This window comes from Anopheles cruzii, chromosome 3 (assembly GCF_943734635.1).
Source record: "Anopheles cruzii chromosome 3, idAnoCruzAS_RS32_06, whole genome shotgun sequence".
NCBI classification, from domain to species: Eukaryota; Metazoa; Arthropoda; class Insecta; order Diptera; family Culicidae; genus Anopheles; species Anopheles cruzii.
Genome location: NC_069145.1, coordinates 8,169,593 through 8,186,224, shown reverse-complemented (window position 1 = coordinate 8,186,224; position 16,632 = coordinate 8,169,593). Strand labels below are relative to the sequence as shown.

The window sequence follows — 16,632 nt, the reverse complement described above, 5'->3', positions numbered from 1 at the left end:
CTGTCACTATAGAAGTTGTGGAAATTTTACCCCTCCCTCGAATGATAAATAGAAACAGATTGTATTCTGTTTTCATTTAAAAATATAGCGCAGAAAGCGCATCATTTAAAAAAAGCTTTTTTAATTCCGCTCACAATCAAGCATGAAATGTTTCACGCTGCCACGAATGAAACATTTCGCTGCTGTGGTTTCAAATCTACCACACCTCAACTGACCAAGGTGAATTTCTCACTTTTTGATCAAAATAGTTTTACCTTTTAAAACGCATTCAAAGTGTCGATGTGAATATTTGATTTGGTAAACGTGTCGAGGTCAGAAGATTGCAGGAACAACCCCAATCAAAACTCGAACGAAACCCTAAATTCCTGTGTAAGACCCGGCCATTCTTCGTTGCGAAAACAGCATGTTTGCACTTCTCCGTCAATCATTTTTATTTTCGTTTTCTATTTACAGGTGCCAATCGGAACTTACGAAATCCGAGCTTGTTCGTGTACCGTGTGTAAGGGTTTGCTTTCTGTCGCAATCATGCTTAGTATCAGTTGAATAAGAATGCATCTGGGGGTGGTTTAGAGATTGTGTGAAACGTTTAGCAAGAGTTTAGTTTTCCACTTAACACTTCTGGGGGGGTCTTTTCTAGCACTTTTCAAAGCGCCTTCTCGTGGGAGTGTAATGTTTTATTTCGCCACCTTGTAACAGCGTAACATCTTCTCTTTTCCACTACCGTCACACCAGATTCTTTCTTAACCATTTCTTTCATTCATTGGCCATCAAACAATGCCAAATTCCTTTGCTTTCCCGCTCTCTTTTCTTCATCTCAATCATGCAGTCTGTCTTTCTCTCGTGTATTGTTTATTTCTCATCCTTTCGGTGCCTCTCCGTTCTTCATATATCCATATACGTATGTTTCAGATATTTCAATCCTTCACACGGTGGACATGCTTCGCTCCGCTCCGTGCATGAATCGCACGATTCCTTCCCTTGATGTGTTCTGTTTTCCCTTCCCGCTTATGGCTAACACCTCCTCTCGGCATCATTATATCGTCGAATATGCTTATCACCTACAACCATTTGCCGTGTGTGTGTGTGTGCAGCAGCAGCCCTACGGTGAAACCAGAAAAAACCGGAACTGCACACACGCACAAGCATATAGTATGTTTTATCATAAGAACATTAGTTTATGTCAAAAGGTTTCAGTCACTCGCAGCCAATCAGTTTATTTTTCACACACTTCACGCGCTCGTATCAGTTCCCTTTCACACACACGCACTCTCTCGCACTTACTTTTGTTTCGGTTGCCGCTTGTCGGGGTTTGTATCTTTATGCACTATTTTCTATTGTGTTTTTTCGGTTCGGCTTTAACTCTTTGTCCCACACACTGTGAAGCACTCCACAGTAAAGCGCTACATTCTTACTTCGGTTTCTAATCTTTGTCTATTGTTTGCAGCAATGTTAGTGCGCGTAGCGTTTTAAAAGCAACATCCTTTCTGTTACTGTTATTTCTGCACAATGCATAATCGACAGCACACCACCGTTAGACTTCTCTTCGCTGTCTCTCTCTCTCTTTTTGTGGTCACCGCCCATTAGCTTTGTAACATTTCTATTGTTTTCCCTTGTATGTTCCCTGCAAAACATGAATTTTGCAACCCCGCAAGGCTTTTTGTAGTCTAATTAGTTCGCGATTGCGTAGTTCGGTGCCACCAAAATTTCTGCATCAGAGTGTTTTCACACACTTTCGTCTTTCATTGGTTGCTGTAAAGGTGAGAGGAAGGAATTTCAAACATCTGCGCGCGAGGTCCAAGTTGCACTGCGCAGTTGCCAGTTGATGATGTAGCACGCTTGAAAACAAAGCTACTTAGTAAGATAAGGATGTGCGCACGCAGTGATCCCGCGTAAATCGTATGTATATTTTGCCAAGATACACTAATATCTGCACCTTGTGTCACGTCTTTTACAACAAAGTCATTCTTTGTACAACGAAGCGTTTCGTTTTAGCAGAACCCGCGAAAGTGCAATGACCAATGGGCAAGGCTCACCTCTACACAGACTACATATTATAAACCACTGTTCCCCAAATCCTATCGCTGGCGCCGACTCCTTTTCCCTAACACACTCTCTTCATTTACTAAGCGGCCTTTTTCCGTGTACTGTGTCCTCTCTCCCACTGCACACTTCCGAAAAAACACGTAGCGCCTTCTTCACGGTCCAGCAAAACTCGGTTTGTTGGCTTACAATACGCAGCTCCTCCTCTATTATATGCATTCTGCTATGACTTACAATCTACTGTACATACACAGTAAACCACGGTGTGAAAGAAAATTACACACAAAAACGGGAAAAATAGAATCTCGTTTTCCGCGACGTTCGCCGCGAGTCGCGCCCTCTTCTTCCGCATCACCGAGGCTGGGTTCCGACCGGGACAGACCACCGAAACGAGAGCGGTCCAGCAATGGGGAATTTGATTCTCAGTTGGTGGGGGATCCCTTTTTTCTATTGGATTCAGAGTGTACAACTTCCACGGGAAGTTCTTAGCGATGCTGAATCAGGTTCGACAGAGTTAAGGAAAAAGAAAAACGTAATATATAAGAGCTTTACAATTGCGAATAAGTGTAAGACTCGCTCTCCTATGGCTTCACTACACTCCTCGTCGTCGCCCCATTGCATCTTGGTGACGCTGCACGGTAAGAAGAAGGGCGCGGTGTGCTCACGGACTGCATCGGCTACGCGTGGTCGCTACGCTCGTCCACCAGGCGATTCGTGTCTCGCGATGAAATCAACTCCCATCGATGCGCTACTTGCAGCCTTCCCCCCTTTACTCGATCTCCTGCTTCTGCAGGTTGATGAGGGCGCCCACGATCACGACGATATCGTCCAGCAGCGAAAACGTTCGGCCATCGATGCACGTCTGCGGGTGAAGCATCTGGTAGCTCTGGAAGTTCTCCAGGATGTTCTCGATGTAGCTCTTCAGCTTGAACGTTCGGCTTTTGCTGATCTTCTCCGACACGATGTCCTCGAAGTGGTCCGGCTCGTCGTCGGCATGGTTCCCCATCGCACCGCCGTTGTTGTTGGTGTGATCGGTCGTATGGTGCCCGTTGGCAAGCCGATCCTCGAAGTGGTGAAAGTTCTTGCCCGCGATCAGGTTCGTGTTGGTCTTGAACTTTGTGAGAAATCCGGACTGGCTGAGGACCTGCTCATCGTCCGTCTGGAAGGCGAAGGCGCGCGACACGAAGCAGACGCAGCCGTCCAGCGTCGACGCGATCAGAAACTTCACCTTGTGGCACTGCTCGACCTGACAGTAGCTCGCCGTCGCGTCGACGTCGGCGAGCGTCGTGAGCGTGCGGACGGCGTTCGACTTCAGGCGCACCACCAGATAGTTCAGTATTAGGTGGATCCGGTTAAAGTGCTGCCGCAGCTTGATCGGCACGTTCATCTTCATCGTGAAATCATCCGGCCAGAGGATGAAGTTGCGCAAACAGTCCGCAATCTTAGGCACGTTTGTGTGGACCAGCACGTCGACCTCGTTGGAGTCGACACCGAACACCATCCCGAGCCGGGCGCTGCTCTCGTTCAGTTTGATCTTGCGCAGCGCCAGAATGATGTCGCGCTGGTTCAGATCGAACGACTGGGCGAGCGAGGTGACGAGAAACATACGGTTCCGCCGGAGCCCGAGAAACAGGGTCGGGAACTCGTGCAACATCTGAACCTTCGCCTTGGCCGACGATATCGTGACGTTGCCTCCGACAACGCTGCCCTCGCCACTGCTGCCACCACCAAAACTCACCGAAGTTCGGGCGATTTTTCGTTTCACCTTCTTGCGGAACAATCTGTTACCACCACTGTAGGCCGCACTACCGGCACCTCCGCCATCCGTGTCTTCCATGTCCTCATTGCCACCCCCTGGTACCGCCGTCGCGTCGTACTCATCCATCGCAGACTGTTCATCTTGCTGCTGCTGATGCTGCTGATGCAGTTGGTAGTCCTCCTCCGTCATGAAGATCGTTGTCGAGCCCTCATCGTCCACCACCGTCTCCTCTGTGTCCACTTTCTCGAGCTTAACGATTTTGCGCGCTCGGCTCCCCGCGGTCACCAGACCACCGGCGGCGTGGTGGTGGTCCATCTCCTCTTCGATGTCCTCCACAGCGGAAGCCGTCGACGAGGACGATCCTTCGGCACCAAACTCGTCGTCTTCGTCGTCGTCCTGTTCGGTAGCAGTGTACGAATGGATGGTGTGGAGTCGGAGCCTTTTTGAATAGCTCGCAAAAGCTGACTCCTGCTGTCGTACCGGGAATCTCTCCGAAGCGTCCTGTGGACCCGCCTCGTCAAAGCCTAGCAGTGGTGGTGACACGGATGATGATGGCTCTTGCTCGGACAGGTCCTCGTGCCCCCGTTGTGACTTCTTGGCGGAAGAAGCCAACGATTTCTGCAGTAGCTCCGAATCGACAGACGCCGATTCGTTCGATGCGTCGCCTTTTTTCACTGTCTCCGTTTCTTCCTCACGTTCTCTCTTCAGCAGCTGTCGACGGGTACGGGCACCACCACCACCGCCGCCACCGCCACTACTGCTGGACTCGCCGCCCACCGAGGGTCGGTCGAACGTACCGCTCGCGGTGAAGGCTGCCTGAACTGGAACCTTCTTTAGCTGCTGCTGCTGCTTGCTTCCTTTGGAAGCCGCGGAATCCTTCGTGGCTAGTAGCGGTGACCCGTTCAACTTTTGTTGCTCCTGCGCCTCCTTGCTGGCGGCTGATCGGGTTTTCACTTTCTCCGGTGCTGCACTGGGACTCTGGTTGTTAATTTTCATAATACCGGCCTAAAAACAAACAAGAAAAAGGCAGAATTAGTTGAAACGGTTCGAAACGATGCCATTTTCTTGTAACGAGCTATCAAGCGGACGGTTCTCGAAGTGCGCGCGAAACACAACCTTTCATTGTGGCTCTTTGTTTGAGTCACTTGCTCAAGATTATTACGATAAGTATCAAGACCATCATCAACACACGCGGTACGGGTCATAAGGAGGGCGCGTGACACACCACCAATCTGGTGCGTATATGCGACTGATCGTCGTGACAACACATTCGGTCTCGCTCGAACTCTGCGTCTCTTCCACCCGAACGCGCAATATTCAAACCACCTGAAATTCCGCTTATCACCCGATCACGGAACAACACCATCCCTCATTCTCACTGTGTTGATTCACGCGCGGCAAAGACTGGTATCGCTGAGCTTCCTACTTGTTGATACGCATTTTCCTGCCCACAATCAACAGGACGGTGGTATCGCAGCCCAGATCGCTATTTGGCTTTCTCGACCGATGGCGTCGTACACAAGCGGACCGCAACATGCTGACTCACACGATTCACAACGACAGCCTAATTATTGTTGCATCAGCATATTAGCAGACCTTCATTGTTTGAATCACCCACCAAAAATTAAAAGAAGATTTTCTTAGGCCCCTGCTAAAGCTGTGATCGATCGGAACAGCAGCACCAGCAGCAGCAGTAGCGAACACACACTGATCTCATCGATTCGCTTTTAATCGGTGCTGCACCAGGTGCATGTCGCCGCGGAGTGCACTGGCGACAGTCGATCGACATTAGAAATTAGAGCCGAGATTAGCTGGTGGTGTTGGTTATATGGTGACTATGTAGCACACACATCAGAGAGTTGCGTAAGTTGCACGCCGTCGTCGGATGACGATGATGCGAATGAACGGACCCCCCTCAACCGGACAACAAAGTGGTCCGCCCCTTCGAAGGCAGCCGCGCATAATTTTAAAACCCTGCATGTTGTGGACGGTGGGGTGGTCATTATGCGCGCGAGCGCGAGCTCGATTCGGAGACAAAGCCCCGTCTTTTTTCAATCACGCCAAGACTCCCGCGCGCGTAAAGGGCGCACGGGCGCACGGACGGGCGCGTGCGCAGATAACACGCGTCGTCGCACACACACACACACACACGCTTCACACTTCAGTGCACGCTGTCTACTGCTGCTGGTGGTGGTGGCCACAGCGTGGAAACAATAGCCAAGGGGAACCATCCCGAGTCGACGCTAAATACGGAATAGCGCGGCTAATTTTCGCACCACCAGCACCCACCCACGGGGGATGATCAAGATCACAAAGCCTCACACACACCAACAGGTTACAATAATTTTAAGAGATGATCGTCTTCAGGGCCGGTCTACCTTTTGTGTAACTCACTTTTCTTTTCATGATTTCTGCCATGAAATCTTTAGCGGGTGGCGATCACCACACCAGCACCAGGTTCAGCGGAAGCACCAACCCAAACCAAACCGGATCACCGGGACCGGGAGTGTGCACTACACACCTCCACCGATCGCTCTCTTCTCTCCCCACGCGATTTGTGTCTAGAGGATATATTTAAACTGAAATTTTTCTTCACTCTGCTCACACACAACAACACCGTCTCTCTCTCTCTCTCTCTTACTGTCTCTCCCTCGCTTAAACGGTGACCCTGCTCTCTCTCTCTGTATGGCGTCGTGTTGGCGAAGGGGTGTCCGCGGTCCGTCCACCTGCACAAACCCGGGGGGCGCGCGTCGTGTGCTGGTTACGCGACCGATGACCATAAACGGCACTAAAAAACGGTGCTTGTGACCATCATCCTAAAATGGGCCCACGCGCGCCCAGCAGCCCCCGTCCTTTCTCTCTCTCTCTCTCGATCACTGTCTCCTTTTTGATCACTGCACAAAAAATCCCCGCGTTTCTTTGGCACGGATGGATGCAACTTGCAGCGGCGCAACAGCAGCAAAATGATGCGCGGCGCTACACCACAACCGAACTGGACTGGTGCCGGGCCGTGTCAGTTACAAACTGCGCCCAACCGATCACACGGGGCACGGTCAGTCTGTGAATATGCGCCGCCGACCGCCGTCGTCGTGAGCGTGGTGCACAACCCTCTCTCACTAGGTCACAGCGGCGGCGGCGGCGCCCACTCTAAGGGGGGACGTATGGGTGGATTGTTGTTTTTCTTCCCACCACCGGTTGCGCCGCACTGACCCCCGGCCCCGTCTCTCTCCCCCCGGTGGGGGAGATGCAGAGGACGGTTGCAATCATCACCAGCAGCAGCATGAACCTACAAATACACAGATAGTGCACCGCGGCACGATTGAAGGGCACACGCTCGCTGGGAGAATTGGGAGCTGGTTCCGCAGCAACCAGATTCACCCGCCCCGCACACTGAAACGGTGTTGCTATCGTAACCATTTCTAACACTCGTCATATGAATTCTCTCGATTAGGAGAGTTAACGGAATGTGTGAGGCTCAGGATAAAATCCAAACAAAGATTAGTTTGCGCAGAAATTACCTTGGAAGTCGGTCTGAGTTTTTTCCTTCTTCAAACGTTATTCGAAAGCAACCGTTGCGGTCGTGGTGGACGACAGTCGCCAAGGAATCGCTCGATTGTTGTAGGTCGGGCCATCAGGCGAAGAGGGCAACGCTGGAGGGGGTTGAGTCAACGGCAATTTGACTTTACCGTATTCACAATCACCCAAAAATCCAGGAGTCTTCAAATGGAACTGTTTCGGTCCACTGTGATTCGGTCCACGCTCTAGTTTGCGGCGTTCAGTGCCTTCCTGTTGTTCACGTAGTTTCGTACGTAAGCTTCTCTTGTTTAGAGTTTTGGGGCTGAATCGACCAATGCCTGGCTTTTGCCGCCGCATAACGTATCTCCCCCGTAGAACGCTGAAAAAGTGCGATAAGAACTGAAATTATCATCACCAAAAAGTAGTGCTGTGATCTTGGGTTCGCAACACAGAGCCAAACAGACACCTTGAGACGGTTCGAGATTCAGTCAACTCACCGGAAGGTCCACCTCAATCACCGGCAGAGTCACAAAACATTAACGATCAGACGATGTGATGGACTGAAAAAGGACGAAACACGAATTACTTTTAGCGAATCAACCTCAATCAACACATTAGTAACTGTGAAGCATGTGAGAATTGGAGAAAGCATTGGACAATCCGACCTCATGTAACGGGTTGTTCCCTCTACGTCCCCACCCTGTTTTATCTATCAAAACATAATGTAATTATTCAAAATAGTAAAGTACACACTTTTGTGAAAAGTAACTTAAAATGTGTTCAAACCAATTTTGTGTGCCACAAACACAAGCACTTTACCCACCATCATTGGATCGCGACCCAAAAGCGCTGGGGGCGCACAAACCGTGCGTGCGTGTGCCGAGGCAGAGTGCACTTAATACGGTCTGGCCTTTTATCGCGATACCCGTCGCCTGTGTGTGTGTGTTTGTGTAGTTGTACGTGAAAGCGAAACTTATCTCATTCGTAACGCACTTGTGCCCACTAATAAGGCCTGTGTGGTGTTGTGATCATACTCTCTACATACATTTTAAGTTGTGTTTGTGAGCACATTGTTTCGTAGGGCACGACGAGATGGCGTCGCTGGGGGCCAACTAGCTGCTGAACAGCGGCATGCGCCTAGAGCAATCTCGCAACACACGGGCACTGTATGTAATGTTATCGGAGAAATGCACTATGGGGCGTTTTAATTTAGTTTACTCACCACTGCAACCATGGAAAAAGTCACCACACTTTGATGTTGTGATCCAAGTTCACATAGAACCACAAAGAACATTATTACGTGTCAACGATATCGTGACATTTATACGATTTAATTACGCGTCGATGGTGACCTACTTTGAAAACACAGCTCTTTAATCGCCTGTCCAAACAGACAAATCAACCGAAATCTCATATCACCGCCATTATTATTGACCTCCGCTGAGCGCGAAAAAACGCGCGAAGTTGCGACTCACGCGCGCGCAAGGTTTGCTCACTGAAAGAGAGCGAAACAAACAACTGAGCGAAGGACGCCAGCACAAGCCTCACGCCGTGAGTCATGCTCCGCTCGCGATAAGTGACGCGCTGCGCAACTCCCAATGGCCACAAAACGAAAAATGTAACGCAAAAGGAGAACGGAAAAGCGCCTCACGCACGAGGCGAGAGCGAAACATCGAAGATCGGCGGTGAGCAGCTCTCGTCGCATCATTTCTCTCACGAACGCTCGCTCACGTGAAATGCGCGCGCGAATTATCCTCTCGCACCAGCATTCGGCAATATGATGGGGTGTGTGTTGTTTTCAACCGAACGCCAGAGGCCAGGACAGCGAGGGACGTAACTCTAGTAACGATGTAAATTGCGTACCGTCCATGAATTTCCCACTGGTGCGCCGCACGGCCCACTTGCGGCGAGAGCGCGTAGCTCCACTTTCTCTGTTGGGGTGTGTCTGCTTCGGTTCACGCACTTTTCGAAGTGATCACAGACCGCGAACTGGGCACTTTATTGGAGCAAAGGGTTTACTTCCTGATTGCCTGTGTTGCTCGAAACGTCCCACAATGTTGCTTTCCTGAGGCACGAATCGTGTGAAAATGATCTATTTTATTGATGCAAACCAAAGCTCACATCACAATCATCCAAGAGTAGTATTTTGAGACGGATGATACGGATATTAACATACAGCAAGAAACCATTACATTTCATATGCCAAATCGTCTTTCAATTGGGACTTGTAATGAACCGTATAATGCTGTAACATTATGCTGGTGGAAAGGTTAATTACAAGAATTACAGAGGCCGTCGATTCTGATATAAGTTCGGATATAATAAAAAAAAAGAAAGCATCATGTGACCCACAAAGCACAGCAAGCACATAAGGGTACCCCATTAGTGGGCACGATTAGGAAACAGCACCATTCTCGTCGACAAAATACCTACCCCCGACGACGGAACGACTTTTGACAATACTGCCGCTAATGCTAATGCTGATTGTCATGTGGATGGTGCGGAGGAGGTCATGAAAATATGCTGGTGGCGGGTTAGAGAGAGCTTGAGGTTTCCGTTTTCCTCCCAACTCAATGTGTTGCTCAATAAGCTACACACTTAAAAGAATCAACGCGGACGACCCACAACAAAATAGGAAATACATGGAACCATTTTCCACGCCTGGAGACCATAGGAGACAGTGTGGTGGGTTGTGTCGACCACAAATGATTATGATTAGCTTCGGGAATCCTTCTTTGGGCCCTTTAGGCAGCAATCGGGTCTGATATCGGTGGTGGTACGGAACACCATAGCTACCATCGAGTTTGAGGCGGATGTTTAAGTGATAAAAAACATTTGGGAAGATAAACTCACTGGGTGTATCGGAAAACAACAACTACGCATCGAGGGCGCAACGAAAAACCGTTTTCAACTACAATTTTGCCGTCGTCCGGAGTCGTCGCGATTATTAACACATGGGTTGAAAAGTCTCGGTCCTAGACGGTGCTAGTCATATTGCATTCTCCGTTTTTTCAGTTAGGTTAGAACCTTCAAAAGAAAGTTGTTAAAATTTCATGATATTCTACTGACAAGTTTGTGCATTATTGTTAAGGGTCACACTATTTTTGTTATTTTCAAAACTGTGGACCAAAAACAATTTCGTGTTTTAATTTTATACTGCTTCTTGATGGTAAGAAATACCGTTCAAGCAAAGGCTTGAAAATTGTTCTAAAGACTCCGCTCCATCAGAAATAACAATAAAACCTTGGTTTGCTGGCTTCTAACGTGGTCGTAGATGTCCAAATGAGGCGGTAACATTAGAAAACCAAAAAATGGCTTCATCAAGACTCCTAGCGATTACTGGCTGTTCGCAACCCTTAAGAAAATGCTCATCGGTTAGAAGTTTCGTTCGAGTGGAAAGATTTTCGGAGAAACTGAGGCCTATTTTTAGGTAAAAGATTAATCCTTTTACAAGGCTGTGCAAATGTTGGAACGGCGCTGGAATCATTGTGTGGCTCGTAACGGAGATAACATTAATGTGTTTTTTCTTATAGGCCCAAGACTTTTCAGTCCATGTGTTATCCCAGCAGCGAAATCGACAACATAATTGCCAGATTATAGCGATCATGTGGGAGAAAGCCGCACATTTGATGATTTACATCGAACATTTTACATTCGAGGAATATTCCCTTACATAATTCGCATCCCAAGCCGAAGAAATCGTCCCGAAAGCACACACTCGCGATCAGCGAAGCATTATTTTTAAACGCAAAGCTCAACAGCAAGGCAAGGCAAGCAAGCGGTCCGGCTTCCTTGGGGATCTTCTGTCGGTTGTATTTTTGAACTGCAAAGTGGCAATGGCCACCCCACCCCGAGAAAAAGTGTTACGCGTCGCCACTCGGTCTTTGGTGCTAAAAATGTAACGCAAATGGTCGGACACGAAAAACGACAATCAGCTGGGGCCCGACGCAAACTAGGCGAATCCGGTTCGAAATGTCGTGTTAGCTGAGGAGAACCAAAAGTGCATCTTTTCACACCAACCTGTACACTATTCACGGCACCAGGAAGTGTGTCTTTTGGACGAAGTCCCCCCGTTTGGGAACAAGTTCCCGGGGTCGGGATCACGAATCGCATTTGGCGCAAGAATAAAAGACAGCAAAGAGTAGGAGGAATCGTGCGTCAACCACCTCTCGAAAATCCGGGTGTAGAAGAGTCCAAGACAAACCGGGCCGCCACCAGGAGAATCCGGGGGAGATACAGAACGAAAAGAAGGCGGTACAGTGTTCTCAACTTTTACGTAAGCACAGAATAGCGCAGCACACGTCGGGTTGGGTCCCGGGTTTCCGACATATGGCCACCTGAGAGGAGTGCGAAAGCAAGCAAGAAACCGGCAGCCAGACCAGCAGAGCGAGATACGGCTCACGGGGACCGGAATCCGTGATCCGCGAGCCATAGTGTGCCGCCGAAGGAGGCTGTGAAAAGAAAAGTGTATTTTGGCTTTTCCTGTTTCAACCCGATTTCCTGTTTCATTCTATGGGCTCTTCTGGAAGATTGGGATGATTTGCACATTTGTTCTCGGATTCCGGAGGCGCCGAGACGGAAAGCCGTCTTGCGTGCCACTCTAGAGTGAATCGAATCGAAAACCCATACCGCCGTAGCAACCTGAGAGAGTGTGTGTGTGTGCACGAGCGAGAGCTGATAATGCGTACATTCACCCACGAAATTCCCCGATCTCATTTCACACTTTTGGCGTTAACAACGGGGGCCGGTCACTTTTCGGTGGTCAGAGGCGGTCAGGAACGCTCGCGAGACGCGGTTGTCTACACACTAAATGGCCATCAAGTATCTCGCCAAATAGACGCTCTCTCACTCTCTGGCTAGGTCGTACTCTCTCTCTCTCGAGTCGCGTCGTCGCCACCGCCTGCTGCTGCTAATTGCTCAGCGAAGGCCACGCGTCAGCCAGCCCTCTTCTTAGAGCGCCTTTACCGTCTCCAAGTCGCCGTCGTCGTCGTGCGTATTGCAGCATTGTGTGTCATTAGCATCGTTCACGGGGCCACATGGGCACACCACACACGGCGTCGCTTCATTGTTCACCACTTGATTGTGGCCCACGTGAGGTAGAACATGAGTCGAGCCACCTGCTATACTGTTGCTACTACTGCCTTCCTGCTCAAATGGCCACCTCGCGTTGCTTTTTGTTTTGCTTCCTCCAAAGTGACGGAAGTTTATGCAATCACCACCCATCACCTCGCACACACACAGAAAACAGACGCGTGATTGCTTTTTCAGCACAAAACTATGCGACGCAGCAAAAGGTTTCCCCCAGCCGTGTTTTGTTGTGTTCAGTGTACCGAGACTAGACGAGGCACACCCGGGGCACGAGGTTTACTTGTAAGCATAAATACAGTGAATTTTGTGAACACATTTCCACTTGGTGTGGTTCACAAAAAAAGAAGGATCCACTACTAGCCACTAACAGCGAGTGGCGTGCTGACCGCTACTAGTCGCTGTGTCCCACTTGGCAGGTAATCGATGTAAGGGCTCTATAAATGTTTAATTTAATTAATTGCACACTCCTCCATTGTAGCGCACTATGTGTCCTTTATAAAAGGCTCGTCGTTTGGGTAACAAAACGGTGTGTGTGTGTCGAATGATCCTATAGGTCCAATCCATCATTTAAACCGGAATTCCCTTAGGTGCGCAACCGAACGCCGGATGGTTAGATGCGATTAGTATTACGTGCTCTCTATCGATAAGAAGGATTATTTGTTGTGCAACAAATTTGGGAACGGTGCCCGGAAAAAAACAACGTTGCGGCGTGTCCTTGGAGGCACACAAAGGGACCCGCCGCCGCCGCCGTATGGCACCATTCACCCATTCTTGTATCGATTTTTTCCGTCCTTCATTGTATCTAACATTAAAAAAAAACAATTGGCAAGCCTTCCGCGGTACCTGCCCGTCCCGGGAGGTTCGAGCACGCCTGCGGGATTCGCGTGTGGCGACGCCTGTGCGGGGCGGCAGACATGCAAAGTCGAGCAAGAAACCACTCATTATGCTGTCCAGGGGGAGGCCCGTCCATCCAGGGGAGAGCACCGAAGCACCGGAGAAGATTGGCTTGCAGCCAATCACCACAAGGCGGAGGCCGGCCGTCGCTGCTGACCCGGTTGCTGAGGTACGGAGCAGTATTGCAGCACGTCGGCGGTTCGAAATGCGGCCACCCAACGCCTCCCAATGTTGTGCGGAAAAATTATCACTTCCCCGAATGTTTGCCAACCGGGAGAGAGAGAGGGCGTGCCGTCCTTGTTTATGGGTCTCCTATGGTAAATGGTTACGATGATTCACCAACAACCATGCCCTAAACCAATGGCAACGGCTACGGCCACTCTTGGGACTACTGGGGGGAGGCCATGAACTCTTTTCCAGGAACTACGAAAGGCTGGGCCGTAGTGGTGCGGAGTATGATTTCCATCGTCTTATCAAAGTAGCCTGGTTCTCGCACACTAATATGCCATTTGGCCTCCAAAAGCTAACTGCGGACTGGAGCTGTCGAGAAAGAAGACGAGAAGTGCATAAATAATCAATCCCAAGCGTTGTTCAGCGGCGCTTCTAGTTGGCCATCTGCTTTTGGGACAACAACAAAAAGCGGGGCCGTCCGGGGCGGATGTTCCTCCAAACACACACGCACATCGTCGTCCACCGGTTGCGCTTCGATCGCGTTTTTCCCAGCAAGGTTTTCCTTGATCGTGCACTTTTTTCACACTTTTAAAATGGAGCGTCGTCAATAGCTGGGCTGTGTTGGACCTTGCACCTCGCACCACACTGCTGACCACGCATCAACCCGCGCGTCGTCGTCGTGGCGGCTTTCGCATTCCGTGTGTGTACTTTTTATCGCCGTTTCCCCGTTCGCTACCGCGTACCACGCGCGACGCGCGCTATCACACACCACGTATACGCGCACGCACACACACACACACTTACTGGGTAGCTTTTCACGGCAAGAGAATTCCATCCGCACGTTCTAGAGCCACACTACACACAACGACGACGAGACGCGGCCCGTACATTCAACCGAATCGACGAAGAGCGTTCCAAGGAATGACCTGCGGGGAAAATTCTGCGACCAAATGCGAGGCTCCACAGCCAAGCCGCGTGACGAAACACACACACACACGCGCGCGCTGTACACTCACCCCGAAAAACACACACATACACAGACTCGTTCACCGGTTACCCGCCGTCGAAGATGCCGCCGCCGCTGCGTCGTCTTATTCCTCCTTCTCTCTCACTCTATCGCTCTTTCTTTGCTCACTCTCTCCGCTCGTACTGCTGAAGTGAGCCGAAAAGTGTGAGCACGCTTCGTTTCGGATTGCTCACTCGCTCGCCACGCCACGCACTCTTCCAAACGGATTAATGTTTGTTGTGGAGAATGTTTTAAGAAGCCCCGTCGTCCGTTACCGCGCCATCCCTTGCATACTTTGCAAGACGGAACCTCTCACTCTCTTCCTTTACCGAGCGAGAGTTGCTCTATACAGGATACAGGATAAATAGGTGCCTGGTACGTCGCGACGCCCAAAAAGGAGCAAAGAAACCAATAGAACGGCAACGCGCGTTGCCCCGTGGCTGTCTCACGCACTCTTCTCATTCGCTCGCTCGCTCGCTCACTCTCAGCGAGAGACGGCAATATAATGCTCACGAACCCTTTCGGAGGTAGCATGCGTTGCTATTCAATGCTTTTCCTGCCCGTTTCACGGGGCGAAGACCCAGATAGCAACAACAACAACAAAATGGATGTTACCCTGCCAGTGCTACCGCGCAATTAGTAGAGCTGACGCCACCTTTCCCTGTACACACCACACCACCACTACTCTCTTCTGCAGCCGACGACGACGTTGCGGTCAACGATTTTGGCCACGATGGGCTCGCCGCCTACCCTGTGTGTACTTCTTGCGCTCTGGCCGCGTACACACGCAAACACACACACACATTCGATGCCGGAAATTCAATGCGCGGCGCGAAAAAATTCTTCCTACGACGGCGAATGAGGCAAAAGCAAAAAAAATCAACAGAAGGTGAGCCAAATTGCTCACCTTGCCGTTCTCACCATCAGTTGAGGGTTCTCTCTCGCTCTCTCGCGTCCGCGAGGAAAGAAAGGTCGCGTGCAACAGAACGAAACAAAACATGCGAGACACTTTCTCACCAACACACACACACACACACACCTAGCGAGAACTTACCGAGAAGCGAATAAAAAAATAAAACCACCATACGGATGTTTTTCATACTCGCGAATCGGAACAGAAACGAAACAATTCGCGTGCTTATGTGTGACCGCTGGGGCAAAACACCATGCTCACCGTTGGGGGGGTTACAATCCTGTTCCGAATGCACGCACCGAATGAACGACCACAGCACGCCGGCCCTCGAAGAAGAACTTCACGCACGCACGCTTATCGAAGGAGGCCGCTTTTAGTTCTGCCGCCGCCGCGCATTCGAGATCGTGGCGAGAAGCGAGCGAATGTTGGGGTAAAGCAAGTTGGAAAATTCTTTACACACACACACGCGCGCGCGCACGCACGCGGCTGACACGCACACCAGCGAACCGCCAGTTCAAAGCGTGTGTGGCATGAGCTAAATGCGTGTCTCGCGTTCGCTCACTCTCTCGTCCGATTCCTTTTCTTGCTCTCTTTCTTATCTGCAGTGCGTAGCCAGCATGCTGTGTTGGGGATACCTCGATACACGATACGAGACGCGACGGTTGGATGATCCAATCGAAAAGCCACTCACATCCGATGCTTCTTCTTGGGCTTTCTTCTTCTTGCTAAACTTCCTACTTTGCCCATCCGGTTGCAAAACTCTAACGCGAATAACGCGAAGCGTCAGCTTTTAATGGAGGCTGAAACGTTACCGTTGCGTTAGGTGCTTTCCACTTACCACACGGTGTGCGCGCGTTTGGCCGCGTTTGGGTTAGATTCCGGGGACCCGTTGCGGCAGCCGTCTGCTGAACGCGAGAGCCGAACTGAAACGCCGTGAAACTATACTCGCCGCCGACGGCAAAGCCAACCAGCCGCACCTACACAACCGCAAACGTTGTGTTGCTGGGCTGGGACTGTGTGTGTGTGATGCGACCACTCACTGTGCTCACCAACACACACACACACACACACAGTAGGCAATCCGCAAGCCAACGGTCGAAATCAAATTGAAAATGAGCCACGCGCTTTCCGGTTACTGGAAACAGGGGGAGGGTAGGTGCGTAAGGTACGGTGACGTCACCGCAATGTGATGACGTCACGGACGGAAGCTTGAAAGCGAACTGGCTGGCCGTGAGAAGCGGAAGA

General features: G+C 50.4%; 1 protein-coding gene across 5 annotated transcripts; it reads right to left on the bottom strand.

The window, feature by feature from the left end:
- Positions 1-500: 500 nt before the first annotated feature.
- On the bottom strand, positions 501-16,292 carry LOC128275402 (uncharacterized). Of its 5 annotated transcripts, none has more exons than XM_053013887.1 (2): positions 16,226-16,292; positions 501-4,804 (listed from the first exon to the last, which is right to left on the bottom strand). In XM_053013887.1, exon 2 carries the CDS (start codon positions 4,793-4,795, stop codon positions 2,810-2,812), a length of 1,986 nt encoding a protein of 661 aa, XP_052869847.1. In that variant the 5' UTR covers positions 4,796-4,804; positions 16,226-16,292; the 3' UTR covers positions 501-2,809. The 5 variants fall into 5 exon arrangements, with proteins under 5 accessions (XP_052869847.1, XP_052869848.1, XP_052869846.1 ...); XM_053013888.1 differs by lacking the exon at positions 16,226-16,292 and adding an exon at positions 14,273-14,389; XM_053013886.1 differs by lacking the exon at positions 16,226-16,292 and adding an exon at positions 7,318-7,435.
- Positions 16,293-16,632: the final 340 nt, after the last annotated feature.

What these genes read in the sequence shown, in the direction of transcription:
- LOC128275402 (XM_053013885.1), bottom strand. Translation starts at nt 6,217, where the DNA reads ATGGCAGAAATCATGAAAAGAAAA. An exon ending in CAGAAATCATGAAAAGAAAA is followed by an intron (nt 4,805 to 6,193) that starts GTGAGTTACACA and finishes GTTTGTTTTTAG; the next exon opens with GCCGGTATTATGAAAATTAA.